The sequence below is a fragment of the Psammomys obesus genome, unplaced genomic scaffold (assembly GCF_907164565.1).
Source record: "Psammomys obesus unplaced genomic scaffold, mPsaObe1.curated_primary_1811, whole genome shotgun sequence".
In the NCBI taxonomy this organism is placed as follows: Eukaryota; Metazoa; Chordata; class Mammalia; order Rodentia; family Muridae; genus Psammomys; species Psammomys obesus.
Window position 1 is genome coordinate 28,743,225 of NW_026596117.1, and position 14,702 is coordinate 28,757,926.

Consider the following 14,702-nt stretch of genomic DNA (forward strand, 5'->3'; position numbering starts at 1 on the left):
GGTGGAGTACCAGGATCAGTGACCACACTCCATAGTGAAGCCCTTAAGTCTGTGGGCACAGATGGTCTAGGCATGAGACCATTCCTGGGGTAGTAGAATCAGTTAGAGAGGAGATCAGATTCTTTCAGGGTAACTTTCTCCTTAGCATTTGGAGGCAAGCTGAAGGACCCACTTCGAGTTGTCCTGGTGGCCACACATGCTGACATCATGAACATCCCTCGGCCTGCTGGAGGCGAGTTTGGATATGATAAGGATACATCTTTGCTGAAAGAGATCAGGAACAGGTGAGAGCAGCCTGCTGGTGGGAACAGGTGAGGGAGGCCTGCTGGTGGGATGGGGTAAGCATCTGGCCTGGGGAACTGTGTCAGAGGAAAGGATACAACAGGCCATGCTAGGGTGGGTTGGGGTAGGTGGCTGAAGGAACTTTCATCTTTGATGGATCCTTTGTTGAAATTTTATTTGCATAAAAACAATGAGTACACATGCAATAAATGTTGCTAGACATAAAGAGACTAGGTGAAAGGCCACAGCCCACTCTCCTCTTGTTGCCCAGCACCTCCACACAGAGGCCACTTCTCTCAAGCTTTGGGATTTATGAGGTTAGCACTTGAATTAGTATTTCGCAACATTATACTAATTCAAGCGCTAACCTCCTAAATGGGTTAGGATGGGATGGGACAGAACAGAATAGAAAAGACCACAGTGCTTTTCCTGTCAGTATTATAAGTCCTCTGCTTCTCTTACACAGGAGTGTGAGAATATAACTTTTTTCCTTAAAGCCTGATAGTGATTTCCATTGTTATAATGATATACCAAAAAGAAAAGATGTGTTTAGCTTAGGAGGTGAGAAGTCTGAAGCCCACTTCATCAGTCCTTGTGGAGTCCCCTTGGTCACATCCCTGACACCACACTAGGGACAGAGCCTCTGTAATACAGGCACCCCTGAAGGACAGGCCACACCCAAACCAGAGCAGGCTCCAAGGCTCCATCAACAAGTTTGAACGTGGGGGCTGGAGAGATGGCTGAGCAGTTAAGAGCACCTGAACCCACATACACAGCTCACAACTGCCTTTAAGTCCAGTTCTGGGGGATCCAGTGGCCTCAGTGGACTCTGTGGGCACCCATACAAGGCTGCCATACACATAGAGACACATACACATACATACAAGTGAAAATGAATCTTTAAAACACAGAGTTTCAACTTGCAGCATCGTGTAACATGTTAGCACTCAGGTCTTGCATTATCATTGAGAGATACAGTGTTTTCTTCCTGACAAGAAAAGAGGCCTTATGTGAATATTTTTAGGTCAGTGGTGGGACTGACTTTCTTATTCTGCTTGTGCCCTTAGCCCTCCATCATCAGCATTTTCTCCCCTGCCTGCCTTGGAAAGCCAGAACATAAGGGAGGAGGATGTGACATCAGGAGGGTGTGACATCATCCTACATTCTCTTCCTTTACCTGTGCTGAACTCCCAGATTATATTATGGAGAGAGCACACTGACTTCCTGTGCACTGTATCTAGAGGGACCACCAGAGTCCAAACAATAGCAGAGACAAAGAGGCATCTTCAGGGTCACCAGGACCCTTCCACCTTTCTTCCCATCAGCCACTGGGGCTAGTAGGAACCCAGCCCCTTCAGGGGAAGACCTGAAGTTGACTGAGGGCTGATACAGCTCCTGCTCTTGTCGTAGGTTCGGGAATGACCTTCACGTCTCAAATAAGCTGTTTGTGCTGGACGCCGGGGCATCTGGGTCTAAGGACATTAAGGTTCTTCGGAATCACCTGCAAGAAATACGGAGTCAGATTGTCTCAGTGAGTGCGCTGTGGAGATGGCAGCATTGGTCGGGGTCCCGGCCCACTGCACTGCCTTCAGTTGGTTTTGGTTTTCAGGGGGACAGGCTGACAGTAAGAGCCAAGATTAAGGTGTATCTAGGTGCTGTTCTGCTGTTCCTGAGGGGCAGGAAGAGCAAGAAACACACAAAATAAGAGATGGAGGGTTGTTTTGGGCAACAGTGGACCACCTCAGAGTGTATCAAGTTCTTAGAGTGGTTCCTGGCTTCTTTAAATGGAACAGTTCTTTTAGTAAGTTTCAACAGCAATTCTGGTGTGCTTTATGTTAGTATGTGTAACAAATTGAGGAAAGAAAAATACTCACTAGCAAAATTTACTGAAGGATGTGTGCTAACCGATGAGAAAACATTGGATGAGACTGTTCTCATTGCATGTAAAATACGAACATGTGTTGCAGTTTCCTCACTTACACAAATGTAATACAACTCTAGCCTGAATCTGAATGGGATGGACGATGGACGGCATTGCGATTTTCATCTTAAAGTTGAAATGAAAGAAGAGAACATGTTTCAAAGGTTTTATAATCGAAACAGATTATAAAACAGAAGAGCTTAGAGGCCATCCCCAGAAATCACAATGTCCATAGAAATGAACTAGCAAACAGAGAGGCTGAGCCAAAGACAGCTCGGTTATTCAGGTGTTCAGTGCACAAAGGCCTGAGTTTGGATCTTCAGGACCCCGAGCACACAGGGATGCACTTGTGGTCTCAGCACTGAGGAGTGGGGTGGGTGGAGACAGGAGCGTCCCGGAAGCTTGATGGTCAGCTGCTTCAGCCAATCAGTGAGTTCTGGTTCAGTGAAGGCCCCTGTCTGGTCACTCAGTGGAGGAGCTGTCTGAGGAAGACAGTAGACTTGAATCTTTGGCTTCTGCGTGTAGGCATACACAGCTGTATGTGTAGTGTGCGCACACACACACACACACATACACACAAGTACACATACAGGCTTCAAGAAAGGGAGGGAGAAAGAAAAGATGTTAAATTCAGTTTAATAGAGAAAACAGTTACTTAATAAACAAGCACAACTGGTTATTTGCTCAGAATGAAAGAAGTTGGATCATTCTACTCATGACACATCCCCAGAGTGGATGGATTAAAGCTTGTAACTGTACAAATGTAAAACAATAAGTATCATGAATTAGAATTTTGGAGAATGTGTTTTTAAAATAGCTCGAGAGTGAGGAATCCTTCTAAACATTTTCAAAGTTTGAAAACTAGTATTTTTTTTTCTTGTCAGAAAAAAAGTCATGCAGTAGAAAATGATACATAGATGAGGGAAGATGTCAGTGCGTGTGACAGATGGAGGATTCCCTAGAGAAAGGCTGCTAATGCAATAAAGAGCACCATGATGGAAAAGGCTGAACAGCCTCAGGCAGGTTCCCATTTTCCTGCCTGTGCTGTCCATCTCTGGCTCAGTGGGGCCACCTTGTACTCTGTGTCCTCTTCTGATACCTGAGACCTCTGTCACCAGCTCTTGCTCCAGGTGTACCTTCAGGATCCCCAGAAGACCCTCATATAGCAAGCACACCAGGCCCTGTGCCTCAACGACCCTTGCTTTCCTGCTGGGGTGGCAGCATGTCTCAGCTGCCCCATGAAGGTGGTCTCCAGGCCTGGTCCCACATGTCAGCAAACTGTGGTCTGGGGACAAATACTCAGGGAAGAAGCCAGGCTCACCGCCCAGCTCTAGATCAATGACCCTGTCCCTCAGGCAACAGCAAGTCTTCTCTGAGCTTGACTATGGCATTACCAACTTTGCAAACCAACCCCCACCCAGGTCCTGAGGTCAGGCAGGTGATACCTCAAATGAACTGTCTCTGTTCTTGACAGTTTTGCTTGTTTTCTTTTCAAATTGTTTTCAGTTTTTAAAATTTTTATGTGCTTGAATGTGTTGACTGCATGCACGTATGTGTCCGTAAATGTCAGAAGAGGACATCAGATCCTCTGGAACTGGAGTTACGGAAGGCTCTGAGCCATCATGTTGATCCTGGGAATGGAGCCTACTCCTCTGCGAGAACAATACATATTCTATCCCCTGTCCCCAGTTTTGCTTTTTTTAATTAAAGAGTGGAATTTAGGTGACATAAGATACAATTTTGCATAATTAATGATGTAATGCTTCATTGGAGTGTGGTTTCCAGTAAGGATGATGAATGTGAAGCATAGGTTGGCTTGCTTTACCACCTTGATGTGTTTTATATATATATATATATATATATATATATATATATATATATATATATACAACAACAATTTTGAGCCAATTTCTAACTATTGGTCTAATGATATTTCATCAGCAGACCATGTGAATCCACTCTGATATTGATAAAATTCTCATTTTCTGTCTGACTAAGATGGTTACCTAACTAGTGAGGTAGGAAGGGAAGAGATAGAAGCTAGAGGTAGGGAAGGTGTGAGTGAAACATTTTTCCTAAAATAAATTTAGGAATTTTTTTATAATTCCTATAACATTGTTGCAAGGCTGATCACGCCTTGCACATAAAACCACTACCAAGCCTCTTGTGCCTGGTTATTAGATTCTGCCTAAAGACAAAAGTAGGATGGAAACTGACCCCGCACTGACCCACTAAAGCGCTTGACCTCTCACTCCGGGTTTGTGTTTCATGAATGGAGTCTCTTCCTGGTGCTTAGAGGGTCACAGTTATCAGTGGCTTACCTGTCTCCCCTACTTGTCCAGGGCTGTCCTCCCATGACTCACCTTTGTGAGAAGATCATCTCCACACTGCCCTCCTGGAGGAAGCTCAATGGACCGAACCAGCTCATGTCACTGCAGCAGTTTGTGTATGATGTGCAGGACCAGCTGAATCCCCTGGCCTCTGAGGATGACCTCAGGCGCATTGCACAGCAGCTGCACAGCATGGGGGAGGTGAGTGCCGGGCGTGGGTGAGCCCCAGTGGCAGAGCAGAAATGACCCTGCTACCTATACTATCTCAATCCATGAGTTTCTTCTCACCCACCAAGTTATACAGAATCTCTTCTCACTGCTTCTGCTTCACCTCAGTGTTACCAGCGGTCTGGGTCTGGGTTGCATGTCTCTAAGCCTTGAAATAAAGGCTCACATGGTTAACAAGAATAGCATGAATACATTTTCAAAGCAAAGCAATAGTGCAGAGTAGGAAGAAATACACTGACCAGAGTGACAGCAGGTAGCATGAGTGAAGGTGCTCAGGAGTCTAGGCCTTCTTTATGAAGCCTAAAAAAGGGCTAAGTTTGCCTTCAAGGGACAACGTCTGAGAGATTCTCTATTTTGATTGACAGGTTTGGGTTATTTCTTTGCTCACTGGGACTATTTTCCTTTTATGCATCTGATTTTTGTCACATGCATGCCCAGTTTATGCAGAGGCATGATGTGGTAAATGAGGCCTTAAAGTTTACTTACCGAACACAGTTTTCCTTATTATACCTGCACCAAAACCAGTTCAGGCTGGATTTGTTCCTAGATTGATAGAATCTGTATGCTTTATAGTTGTTAAAAGGAGGACAAGCTTATTCCATTGGTGTGTGTGTGTGTGTGTGTGTGTGTGAGTGCATGCGTGGGTGGGTGTGTAGCTTGATGGAGGTTGGAGTCCTAGAGTGTGTGTGTGTGTGTGTGTGTGTGTGTGTGTGTGTGTGTGTGTTGATGAAGTTGAATTCCTAGGAGGTTACCAGGCTGCCAGTTGCATTATTAGAAGTGAGGTGTGTGCAAAGCTCATACCAGGTGGAATCAACTGTTCCCTATAAATTTCTGCCTTTGTTTGTTGTTTGTTTGTTTGCTTCGCTGTTGTCTTCTAGGTCCTGTTAGTTAGTTGGTCTTGTCCTGGGTAACTGGGTCTCCATTGCTGCCTCAGGCACCCACTTTTTTCCTGTTTTTCCTGGCAGCCTTAGACTGGCTGCTCTGAGGGAACTGAAATGCTCCAGAATGGTCCTGGGTTGACAAACACTGAGAAAATCCTGCAAGGTGTGTTTATGGGGATGGTGTCTGTGGACAACAAGACACTGATATGCAGAGTGCCTGAAGTTAGGGCCACACATGTAAAGACCCCTCAAGAAGCAACACCCGCTCAAAGTGACAGAAATTGGTCTTTGCTCATGGTTGTGTGACACTTGGTCCAGTATGGAAGCTGTTCTAACTGCAACATATGCTTGTCCCCAGAAAATGGCATAGCTGTTACCTCTTTTCTCCTAGGAACTCAAGTGGCCACATGTGCCAAGAGCAAAAATTAGAAGCAGATTATTAAATCATTTAATAATATTATTAAATCATTTAATAATCTGAGATTATTAAAAACCAAAAGCTGGATTCTTTGGTTTTGGGTGCCACATCAAGATTATATTTGTCATGAGTTGTTTATTTTTGGAACTAATACTGAGTCTAGAGGTCCTGGCTCAGAAGGGCCTCAAACAGCGAGGTCAGCCTTTAAAATCCCAGTAAACTGCCAGCTGATTGGCTGACTGAGTAGCAATACTGTAAAGTAACTAAACGCAAGGAAGAAGATGGGCGAGGCAAAGGCATGAAAGGCATCTTCCCCACAACAATACTCTTTCTCCTTTGACAGGATTCTCTTATATTGCAGTTTTTGACCAGAAATTTTCTATGTCATGATGCATAGCCCTCTTAATTTCATTTCACATTCTCTCTCCCCTTGAGCTTAAAACTTTAAGAAATAAAGACTGGAAGAAAGAAAGAAAAGGAAAGGAAAGCTCCGTGATTGTGGGTCGGTTCTATGCAGCTGCAGCCTCTTAAGTCTGGTTGCAAACCACGAGCTCCTTGGTTTCCTCCTCCATGGGTCAAGTTTTATTTGTCTCGACTGTAAAGAAATAACAATAATTGCTTAGCATGAAGCGGCCCTGTTGAAAGTGGACCATCTCCTCTGAGGCTCCATCTTCCAGTCTGAGGCTGGAAGGTGAAGGCGCTGAATGGCCTAAGCCACACTAGTGCAGTAGACTCCCACGGCCAGCAGGTGGAGCCAGAGCTCACTGCAAGGAAAGCCCACCTGGAAAAAATGCCGTTTTTCATATTCTAAAAGGGCCCAGAAAAAAAAATTTCCAGATTTCTGGTGTTATTTCATTTTCTTCTCACATTTTTTTCTTCAGCTTTTGTGCTTTTAAATAAATAGACACAGTGGTCACCGTTGGGTGTCATTCTTATCCTCTGTTTCAGTTGAGGGGTTATCACGGGGGCAAACTTATGAAAATTCTATACAAAAAAAAAATTAGTAAATATATTTAAATTTTACATCTTATTAGCATGTTAGTTACAACATTTGAGCCTTTTTTTCTGGAAAATTGCATTATCATGATGTAAGCTAGGTGTTCAGGGACACACTTGTAATCCTGGCACTCAGAAAGCTGAGACAAAAAGATGAAGAATTTAAGCCCTGCCTGGGCCTAGGAAGTCACTGTATAATGACTCCTGTCTCAGACAAACTACAGACACTGTCATGAATCCTCAAGTACTGAACATCTCAACTGACATTGGCCAGTTATTTACGTTTTGATTCCTTTCCCTCCGTTCTCTCATCTTTTTTTCATTTATTTCGCAAACATCACCATATTTTACCCGTAAATCATTGAGTATCTCAAAAGACAAGGTTGTTCTCACACAAAACTTAGTAAAACACACAGTCCAGAAACACAGCTTCAATTTGGGACAGTGGCTGAGCTTATTGTCTTCACACTGGGGTTTTCCTTTGCCTTGATAATCTCTTTTGATAGCTGCTTTTATTCAGTGATGGGTTTGTTATAGACTCAGATCCTGTGAGAAGCCAATCTTTCCATCTTCTTGTCTCCCTTCCTTTCCAAACCTTTCTTCATTTTTTTATTTGCTGCTTTGGTTTGTTGTTGGTTGTGTTTCTGTCTTTACATAATTGCAGTGTTTACCCCTATGGGAATAGCCTCTGTGAAACTCTCCTGATATTCAGGAGCCAGCCTGGGCAGGATTCAGCCAGATCTATGCCTCCGAGTGCCTCCGCACTGAGCTCTGGGTGATAGCAGTGTTTGGCCTGGGTTTCCTTTTCCTCTGGTGACTGTGAGATGTTCCCTTTTGCAGATCAACATCATGCAGAGCGAGACGGTGCAGGATGTGCTACTGCTGGATCCGCGCTGGCTCTGCACCAACGTCCTGGGGAAGCTGCTGTCTGTGGAGACACCCCGGGCTCTGCACCACTATCGGGGCCGCTACACCATGGAAGACATCCAGCGCCTGGTACCTGACAGTGACGTGGAGGAGCTGCTGCAGATTCTGGATGCCATGGACATCTGCGCCCGAGACCTGAGTAGTGGGACTATGGTGGATGTTCCTGCGCTGATCAAAACAGATAGCCTGCAGCGCTCCTGGGCTGATGAGGAGGATGAGGTGATGGTGTATGGTGGGGTGCGCATCGTCCCCGTAGAGCACCTCACCCCCTTCCCCTGCGGCATCTTTCACAAAGTTCAGGTTAACCTGTGCCGGTGGATACACCAGCAGAGCGCGGAGGGAGACGCGGACATCCGCCTGTGGGTGAGCGGCTGCAGGATCACCAACCGTGGGGCTGAGGTGCTGGTGCTGTTGGTCAACCACGGCCAGGGCATCGAGGTGCAGGTGCGTGGGCTGGAGACTGAGAAGATCAAGTGCTGCCTGCTGCTGGACTCAGTGTGCAGCACCATTGAGAATGTCATGGCCACCACCTTGCCAGGGCTGTTGACCGTGAAGCACTACCTGAGCCCCCAGCAGCTACGGGAAAACCACGAACCAGTCATGGTCTACCAGCCTCGGGACTTCTACCGCGCGCAGACCCTGAAGGAGAGCTCGCTTACCAACACCATGGGTGGGTACAAGGAGAGCTTCAGCAGTGTCACATGCTTTGGGTGTCATGATGTCTACTCACAGGCCAGTCTCGGCATGGACATCCACGCGTCAGACCTGAGTCTCCTGACCCGGAGGAAACTGAGTCGCTTGCTTGACCCACCGGACCCCATGGGAAAGGACTGGTGCCTTCTGGCCATGAACTTGGGCCTCCCGGACATGGTGGCCAAGCACAACATCAACACCAGGTCGCCTAGAGATTTCCTGCCCAGCCCAGTGCATGCCTTGCTACAGGAATGGACCTCCTACCCTGAGAGTACAGTGGGCGTCCTTATATCCAAACTTCGGGAGCTGGGGCGCCGGGATGCTGCGGACTTTTTACTGAAGGCCTCCTCTGTGTTCAAGATCAACCTTGATGGCAATGGCCAGGAGGCTTACGCCTCAAGCTGTAACAGTGGCACATCCTACAATTCCATTAGCTCAGTGGTGTCCCGGTGAGGGCAGCCTTGGCTTGGGCAGGGTCTTGATGGACCGAGGTGTAAGGGTGGTGGGTAGGGGGCAATCCATCCTTCCCAGCCTAGATCCCCATGCATTCCTTCTGCTCCTGAAGACACCCTCTGCCCTGTTCCCTGCTTCCCAGCCTCCCTCTCCCTCCCTCTCATGCATCCCCTAGTCAAGAGCAGACCGCATCCTTTACTTTGGCCACTTGGGAAGCTAGTGCCCCTTCTAACAGTGTTTTGGACTCCATCTCTTGTCCTCTAATACCTTGCTTCTTACTGATAATTTTATTGGAATCCCAAACTTTTCAATGAAAAGAAAATTTAAATTCCTTTATTAAATTATCCTTAAAAAAAAAAAAAAACAAAAAACAAAACACACGTTTATCCACAGTGTGTAACTCTTTCCTTTTCTCTGCTGTGCCAGCTCCTCAGCTTATCTCTTTTATATTTGTAGGCGAGACTCCCATGCTTGGACCCCACTGTATGATTTATAAACAGACAATATGTGAGTGCCTTTTGCAGAAGAGGGTGTGTTGAAATCATCAGAGTCAGCCCGGAGCTGTCACCAAGGAAACGCTACCTCTCTGTCCCTTGCTGTGTGCTGATCATCGCCAGAGGTGCTTCACTCTGAGTTGTTGGTTTTGGTTTGTTTTTTTTTTCTTTCTTTCTTTCTTCTCTCTTTCTCTAGGGAGGGGCTCTGTGTTTCATTTGGCAAAGAAAGAGGAGAAAGGAGTCCTCCCCAGAGTGTTCATGGCCAGTGTTGCTATAAGAAGACAAATTTTTAGTTGCTTTTTCAAAGTATCCATGTGAACATCCACATGAAACCTAAGACTGTCACGCCTCATCACTCCCTCCCATTTCAGGTAGAAGGTGACACAGTGTAGTATTACGGAGACCTGTGTTAAGAATGCTGAAGACCCCAGCTCATAATCCACGGCAGTCGGTTGTCGTTGGTGCATTGCAGATGTGCTCTCTGTTGAGATCTCGGTTTGATCACTTCCTGTACTTGAAGTCTGAAAGAGAGAAATTAAAGGAAACAACTTTTCTTGGGGTGATTGAGATTGTGATCGAATTTTAAATCTATATGAGGGAACATGTTTTAATTCTTCTGTCCTGAGAAGCATGTAATGTTACCGTATCATCTGTACATATATATATGCACTATGTATATACATATATATTAATACTGGTATTTTTACCTTATCTATAAAATGTCGTAAAATAATTAAGTTTTTTTCTTTTTTTGTTTTATAAATAAACTGTTGCTTATTGCATTTGATTGGTTAGTCCTTGATTCAAAAGAAATTGTACTCTCTGTTGGATTTCCCCTCCCACTGTTCTGCACCCCATCATTGACCAATCCAGAATCCAGATAAACTTTAATTTCCAGGACTTGGAAAGTGCCACGCTTTGCCTAAGTGCTTATTTATTTATAAAACTAGATGTGGCAGAGGGAATACAAGCTGGCTCTAAATTATTTCTTAAGTGATTGCATATGAACATTCATTGATAAACATGGAGATTTCTACACAACATTAGATGGTAGTAAGTCATGTTGCAAATGGACAACATAATGACATTGGCTGGATAACACTGTATTTTATTTTTAGTGGTCATTCTTAGCTCAATGAGCATGGCCATACTTAAATGAGATAATATTTAGAAGGGGTTTGTTGTGATGTTAGTGTCTTGAACTCCCTTACCAGTCTGACAATTTCCCTATGGATTCATCTTCCAAAGATGAATTCATGTGCTGTTACATGAGAAACCAAAATAAAGTTATGAAAGTTCACACAAGATGCATAGGACCTTTCAGGTGGTGATAAAGATTATGGGCGGTTGCGATGAGCTTTAGAGCACAGATGTGGTCAAGTGTTCTGGGTGTTTCTGTTATGGTTTCTTAGATGAGATTGACAACTAAATTAGTGGTCTTTGTGTCCACTAGGCTGCCTTCTGTCACATAGGTTGGCCTTACTTACCCTTCAATTGAAGAAGAGAGTAAAATGAAAGAATGATGGCCTGCAAGCAAGAGTGAGTTCTTCAGCAGACAGCCTTAAGCAGTGCTGTTTTCTTTGAGTCTGCTATTGTTTTGGTTTTTCAGACAGGGTTTAGCCCAGGCAGGCCTTGAGTTTGCAATTATTTTATCCACAGGGCTGGGATTACATGGATGTACGATCAAGCCCAGATCCCACTGACAGCCTTTGAACTTGACTTACAACAGCATCTTTCTCTGGTATAACTGACTGCCAACCCACCCACAGACTTGGGGCTAGCAGGCAAAAGCCAGTTCCTGAACATCATACCCTTCCCTCTTCTACACAAAGCACCCCACTGATTATCTACTTCTGAAAAACCCTACTAATACACTAAAGTATTAAATTTTAAAAAGACATCAGGAAGTTCTGCCAGCTGTGTTGTATCAAAGACAGAGTGAAGGCTTGGTTGTATGAATAGAAAAGTCATTTTAAAAATTATTAGTTTAATATGCTGTATTTTCTACCCACTTTCCTATATTGCAGTGGCTTGGGACTTTCAAACATCTTGCTCTAACTCTGCCTGTTTTTATCATAAAACCCAAAGAATTCCACCAATCCAGATGCAATGTATGTCATTTTTAGTCAAAATTAACAATTTTAGAAACTATAAGGAAAAGCAAGAAGACAGTCTAGCCTTCCAAGTGGCCAGGCATGGGTGGGCTTAGACAGAAGCTGTTGGAATCTTTTTTTTGGGGGGTGTCCAACTTGTCTACCTCCTTCCTTTCCCAAGGATGCAGGATTTTCACTGAGTATTTGCATTTCTTTATGGTTTCCTGAGTGGCCCTTAAGGCCTTTGAAAACTCACTGATCATGAAAACAGGTGTTATTATATACATAGACGTATGGGAAGAGATTCTTTAATAAATCAGGAACCTGTGGTGTAGCTTAAATGTCCTCTAAAGGTCCATCTTTTGAAGGCTGGTTTTCCAGACTGCCATGCTACTGGGAAAGGCTGAGACTTTGGAAGTGGGGCTGGAGGAAAAGTGAGTGAGTTCACTGGGGACCAGCCATGGAAGAGTATATTGTAATCACAGCCTCTCTGTTGTGCCTTCTGGCCACCATGCAATGAGCAGCTTTGTTCTAACACTCATTGGTACATGCTATGTGGCTTCATCTTGGGCTCAAAAGCATTGAACCTAACTAAACACAAACTGAAGTTTCTGAAACCATGAACTATTCAAATAAATTTGTCTTCATAAGTACTTAGTCGAGGGACTCTTTTGTTACAAAGGAAAGCGGATATGACAAGGTACCTTTGTCTAGATGCACACCTGTCATCTACATTATGAGGCCCAGAACCATTTTAAAATTCAGCCTCAAGCCTAGGAGTTTATACCTTATCCCTTGGGAATCTCCTGGGAATCCCCTAGTATTCTGTCTGCCCTCAATTACAGACTGACCACAGGGTCTTCAACTGCAGGTGAGGCTGGTTAAGGGACATTGCTTTCTAACCTTTACTAGGCTGTAATTGTCTTGGGAGATGTAAGAACTACCCTCCACATGCTTTCTGTGTCTGTCTAAGAAGTGAGGGCTGTTTTACTAGAATGTTTTTTGTTTGTCCTTATAGTTGCTTCATAAAATTTTACTTCATAAAATTGGCTCAGCTATGGCCTCAGGGTAGGCAGATGACATAGATCTGCATGTGCATTGCTAGGGAGAAGGTTATGCAGTCTTCTTTCTAGTGTACTGTCTTAGTCAGGGTTTCTATTGCTGAGACAAAACACCATGATCAAAAAGCAAGCAGGGGAGGAAAGGGTTTTTTTGGAGGGTTTACTGGACAGGAACTTAACCAAGGCAGGAACCTGGAGGCAGGAGCTGATGCAGAGACCATGGAGAATGCTGCTTACTGGCTTGCTTCCCCTTGCTTGCCCAGCCTGTCTTCTTATAGAACCCACAACTACCAGCCCAGGGATCCCCCATTGATCACTAATTGAGAAAATGCCTTATAGCTGGATCTCAAGGAGGCATTTCCTTGGCTGAGGCTCCTTCCTCTCTGATGACTCTAGTCTAAGTCAAGTTGACATAAAACCAGCCAGTACATGTATCATCAACACATTCTGCTTTGTCTTTAGATTTCAGTGACATGTTTGCTGATACATAGTCATTTTACTAATCTGAGATGTTTCATGCCTTTTCAAAAACTTTAATTTTTATTCAATTAAATGTGCTGTTAGGCGAATCTATACAAGTCACTAGTGTCCAAGAAATCTTGACATCGCTTGTATTTACAGTGATTCCTATGTCCTATCAAGGGCCTGTCAGAGTGAAGGTGAATTACCTTATGTAGGCATGTCGTCCCCAACCTAGTCGTCCTTGTTACAGTCCAGTATCTCATACCAAGGGATATAGCACTGTTAATGCAATCCCCCTGTTGTTCAGATCTCTGGCAATCTTTCTGCAGCCATCCACCCCCTGTTTGTACTCCAGCTGAAAGCACAGCAGTGAGTGAAGGCTAAAGCACACGCTCATTCCTAGCCCTCATTCAGACCTGATGCTATTCCCCCACCCCCTTCCTGGGCTGGACACAAAGGGTGGGGAGAGGCAGGCATTCCTGAGTCTAAATTTGCACAAATTTCCACCCTTAAGGCAAAACATTACCTCACATGGGAGTGTAAAATTCAGAGAAAGAAGGGATAGGATATCTTTCCAGGTAGATGTGCTTTAGAATTAAGATAACAACAGAGCCAAAAAACCTGGGCCTGGGGGGGGGAGTTGGGGGGAGCTTCAGAGACTGAGACTCCAACCAAAGACCATGCATGGAGAGGACCTAGAACTCCCGCTCAGATGTAGCCCATAGACAGTTCAGTGTCCAAGTGGGTTCTCTAGTAAGGGAAACAGGAGCATGTCTCTGACATGAACTCAGTGGAAGGCTCTTTGATCAGTTCTCCCTGTGGGGTGCAGCCTTGCCAGGCCACAGAGGAAGATGATGCAGCCAGTCCTGATGAGACCTGATAGGCTAGGGTGAGATAGAAGGGGAGGAGGTCCTACCCTACCAGGAGACTAGAGAAGGGGCTTAGGGGAGAAGAGGGAGGGAGGGTGGGAAGAGCCAAGGCAGGGGACTGCAGTGGGGATACAAAGTGAATAAATCATAATAAATAAATAAATAAATAGATAGATAAATAAATGAAAAATGTTCAGAATTTATAGTGTGGTAACAGAACCAACACAGCATCAATACCCTTGGGAAACCTGCAACACCATCCCAGTATGATCAGGTGTGAATGGTGCTCTGTTCATTTGGAGACCTTTGTCCAAGTACTACTTGCAAGTAGGAGGCCCATTTTAATGCTCAGATGTAGACATGTTTGGCCATTTCCACCTATTCTTGATGAGCCCAGTATTCCTTATTGTTCAGTTCTGTTCCTTCAAAGCCATTGTCTACCATGAGAACAGTGTGAATCAGGGTTTTGTTGAAATTTGGGTCATAATAAATGTCTGAAAAATAAAACCAACACTCAGCCAAGCAGTTCTCCGTACTTGTCAGTAATACATTCTGCCATCCATCTCTAATAAAATTCAGGAAAGTGACATAAAA

The 14,702-nt window shown here is 44.6% G+C and overlaps 1 protein-coding gene across 3 annotated transcripts in view; it reads left to right on the forward strand.

Annotated features, from left to right (window-relative positions):
• Dapk1 (death associated protein kinase 1) overlaps positions 1–10,373 on the forward strand; it is a 150,253-nt gene extending 139,880 nt beyond the window's left edge. The window contains exons 23-28 of one of the 3 annotated variants that reach the window (XR_008722758.1): positions 146–284; positions 1,693–1,813; positions 4,546–4,734; positions 7,897–9,125; positions 9,586–9,748; positions 9,995–10,373. Coding sequence is in view for 2 of the 3 variants with exons in the window: in XM_055629231.1 (XP_055485206.1) it covers positions 146–284; positions 1,693–1,813; positions 4,546–4,734; positions 7,897–9,125; positions 9,586–9,625 (1,718 nt within the window). In the remaining variant the exon portion in view is untranslated. Of the gene's footprint in view, positions 1–145; positions 285–1,692; positions 1,814–4,545; positions 4,735–7,896 lie in introns of all 3 variants that reach the window. The other 2 variants (XM_055629231.1, XM_055629232.1) reach the window with 2 other exon arrangements.
• The last annotated feature ends 4,329 nt before the right edge of the window (positions 10,374–14,702 follow it).